This window comes from Onychostruthus taczanowskii, unplaced genomic scaffold, assembly GCF_017590055.1.
Source record: "Onychostruthus taczanowskii isolate IOZ18803 unplaced genomic scaffold, ASM1759005v1 scaffold890, whole genome shotgun sequence".
Lineage (NCBI taxonomy): Eukaryota > Metazoa > Chordata > Aves > Passeriformes > Passeridae > Onychostruthus > Onychostruthus taczanowskii.
The window spans coordinates 8,985-12,520 of NW_024506883.1; the positions used below are offsets into that span (position 1 = coordinate 8,985).

A 3,536-nucleotide genomic window follows, 5' to 3' on the forward strand; every position below is an offset into this window, starting at 1 on the left:
TCCCTCCGCGGCCTTCGGGCCCCGCCCCCACCGGAAGTAGCAGCAGCCGAGCCCCGCCCCCAGCCCGGCCAGGAGGAGGAGCCCCCCGAGGGCGCACAGCGCCCCCTGCAGGATGGGCCAAGCAGGATCCTCCGCGCCGGCAGGGGGCGCTGCCGGCTCCTCCTGCTGCGGGGGCGGTGCCTCGGGCAGGGCTGGGGGGAGGGGAAAGCAAAAAAAAGGAACTTCCGGTGAGGTTTTAGTCACTTCCGGTTCACCTCCTGTTCCAATCCCAGCCTGCACCTGCGCCTCTGGCCACGCCCATCCCCTTTCTACCTTCCCCATGGCTGCTTCCGGTTTAAATCCCTTACTTCCGGTGCTGCTGTAACTTCCGGTTCCGGTTTCTGTTTGCACCCCAATGTTTACCATCAAAAGCAGCCGCTTCCGGTTTTCCCGCCCACTTCCGCTTTTTGTCCATCCCATTTCCGGTTCTGCCCCGGCAACATCCGGTTACCAAAAATCTCATCCCCGGCAAGTCACAGCTTCCGGGTTACAACCGGAAGTCACCCATCACCACTTCCGGCGGCCATTTTTGCTCCCGCTTTTTTCCTGACGTCACCTCCAGGCCCCGCCCCCTTTCGTCTTTCCCAAATTTGTGCGTTTTGGCGCCATTTCCCTACCGGAAGTGACGGCTCTCAGCCGCACGGGGGCGCTCTCCCCGCGGGCGTTGCGCGCGCGCACGGTGACGTCATAGGGCGTGGCCGGGCGGAGCCCGCCCAGCGTGAGGGAGAAACCGGAAGTGACGAGAGCGGCGGGTGGGGGAGGGGCGTCCGGCCCGTCCGCGCTGTGGGGGAGGGGCGGAGAGAAAGTGAGGAGGGGGCGGGGTAGGAAGTGAAAGGGGGAGGGGCCGAGAAACCTCGTGAGGAGGTGAAAAGGGGGCGGGGCCACGCGGGGAACCATTAAAGGAGCCGGAAATTGTATGTGGGCGAACCGGAAGTGACACAATAGAACCGGAAGTTGTGGGGGGACTGAAAGTAACACAGAGAAGAAAGGACCGGAAGTTCGGATAGGCGGACAGGAAGTGACTCAGGATAACCGGAAGTGGCGTTGGTGAGACCGAAAGCAACACAGAGAACGCTGGAAGGGGCCGGAAGTTCCGACCGGAAGTGACGCAAGACAACCGGAAGTTGGGGTGGAGAGACCGGAAGTGATGCGGGCACAGCTTAAAGTGGCCGGAAGTTTGTGCGGGTGTGCCGGTTGTGACGTCACACGCCCCGGAAGCGGGTGGGGAGGGGGAAGGGCACCCCCTACCGGAGCAGGAAGTGCTGGGGCAGGCCGCCGTCCCAGCCCGGCTCCCAGGCCACGCCCACCGAGGTCCCCGAGAGCCCCGAGAGCCGCAGGGCCCGCGGCGGGTCCGGCCGGTCTGGGGGGGACGCCGGGACCGTCCCAGTGCTCCCAGTATGGTCCCAGTGCTCCCAGTATGATCCCAGTGCTCCCAGTGTGATCCCAGTACCCACAATGCCCCTCCCAGTACAAACCAGTAACCCCAATTCCCCTTTTTATCCTTTCCCATCTCTCCCAGTACGATCCCAGTATGATCCCAGCACTCCCAGTATGATCCCACTGCCCCCAGTATGATCCCAGTACTTCCAGTACGATCCCAGTATGATCCCAGTGCCCCCAGTATGATCCCAGTATGATCCCAGTACTCCCAGTACAATCCCAGTATGATCCCAGTACTCCCAGTATGATCCCAGGATGATCCCAGTACTCCCAGTACAATCCCAGTATGATCCCAGTGTTCCCAGTATGATCCCAGTACTCCCAGTACGATCCCAGTACGATCCCAGTACAATCCCAGTATGACCCCAGCACTCCCAATGCTCCTCCAGTCCCTCCCAATCCTCTCCCATTACAAACCAGTCCCTCCCAGTATAAACCAGTATAAACCAGTAACCTCAAATCCCCTCCCAGTCCATCCCAGTGTCCTCCCAGTATAAACCAGTATCTGTAAATAACCCCTCCCAGCCTATTCCAGTCCCCTCCCAGTGCTCCCAGTACCTCCCAGTATAAACCAGTAACCTGGAATCCCCTTTTAATCCATCCCAGTCCCTCCCAGTTTGTCCCAGTCCCTCCCACTCCTTCCCAATCTCTTCCCAGTTTGTCCAAATTCCATCCCAGTCCCTCCCAATCCCCTCCCAGTTCCATCCCAGTCCTTCCCAGTCCTCCCCAATCCCTACCCAGTTCCCCCCAGTCCCTCCCAGTTTATCCCAGTCCATTCCAGTTTCCCTCAATCCCCTCCCAGTCCCCCCCCAATCCCTCCCAGTCCCTCCCAGTTTATCCCAATCCCCTCCCAGTTTATCCCCGTCCCCCCCAGTCCGCTCCCAGTCCCTCCCAGTCCCCCCCAATCCCCTCCCAGTCCATCCCAGTCCCCCCCAGTCGTCCCCTCCCAGTGCTCCCAGTACCTCCCAGTATAAACCAGTAACCTGGAATCCCCTTTTAATCCATCCCAGTCCCTCCCAGTTTGTCCCAGTCCCTCCCACTCCTTCCCAATCTCTTCCCAGTTTGTCCAAATTCCATCCCAGTCCCTCCCAATCCCCTCCCAGTTCCATCCCAGTCCTTCCCAGTCCTCCCCAATCCCTACCCAGTTCCCCCCAGTCCCTCCCAGTTTATCCCAGTCCATTCCAGTTTCCCTCAATCCCCTCCCAGTCCCCCCCCAATCCCTCCCAGTCCCTCCCAGTTTATCCCAATCCCCTCCCAGTTTATCCCCGTCCCCCCCAGTCCTGCACCCCCCAGCCGCAGCCGCAGCCTCCTCCTGGCCGTGCCCCTCCCGTTGGTGGCCACGCAGTCGAAGACGCCCACGGTGCCGTTCCCGCCCTCCCAGTGCTCCCAGTGCTCCCAGTCCGGCGGCGCCGGGGGCACGTTCTGGTAGCGGTAGCGGGGCCGGGGGCCCCGCCGGGACTGGTGGGACTGGTCAGACTGGTGGGACTGGAGGAAGCGGCGGCGCAGGCGCGCGCGGGCCCCGGTGACGTTGGTGACGCTGAGCACGGAGCTGGTCCAGGGCCCCTCGCGCCACTGGAGCTCCTGGAACGGCGAACTGGGACCAGTATGGGGGAGGCTGGGGTCAGGGGGGGCACTGGGAGGGACTGGGGGGTTATGGTGCGAGTGCAGCGGCCAGGCTGGCTCAGGCTCCTCCCGTTCCTCTCCCAGCTCAGCTCCACCCCCGGCACTCCCCGCGCTCGGCACCGCAGCGTCGCTGACTCCGCCCCCTCGGGCACCAGCACCACCCCCGGCCCCGCCCCCTCCTCTGGCTCCGCCTCCATCTCGGGACCGTCTGAAAAAGGGGAGGGGTCAGGGGGAGGGCGCCCCCTGTTGGACGCTCTCATTGGCTGATTCACCATCAGGGCGACCCCTACTGGCGACTGCCATTGTGGCCACGCCCGTCATTGGCTGCTTCCCTTTGCCCCACCCTGTTTGGCTCCTCCCCCATGAACCCCGCCATCTTTGGCCCCTCCCCCACGCTTCTGATCCCCTCCCCTCCCCCTTTAGCCCCTCCCCAT

General features: G+C 63.0%; 1 protein-coding gene across 1 annotated transcript in view; it reads right to left on the reverse strand.

Annotated features, from left to right (window-relative positions):
• Nucleotides 1-3,423, reverse strand: part of LOC121347098 — a 5,816-nt gene extending 2,393 nt beyond the window's left edge. The window contains exons 1-6 of the mRNA XM_041425439.1: nt 3,393-3,423; nt 3,223-3,310; nt 2,766-3,073; nt 1,288-1,399; nt 657-820; nt 13-191 (exon numbers count right to left, since the gene is read on the reverse strand). Coding sequence (XP_041281373.1) covers nt 13-191; nt 657-820; nt 1,288-1,399; nt 2,766-3,073; nt 3,223-3,310; nt 3,393-3,423 — 882 coding nt within the window. The remainder of the gene's footprint in view (nt 1-12; nt 192-656; nt 821-1,287; nt 1,400-2,765; nt 3,074-3,222; nt 3,311-3,392) is intronic.
• Nucleotides 3,424-3,536: the final 113 nt, after the last annotated feature.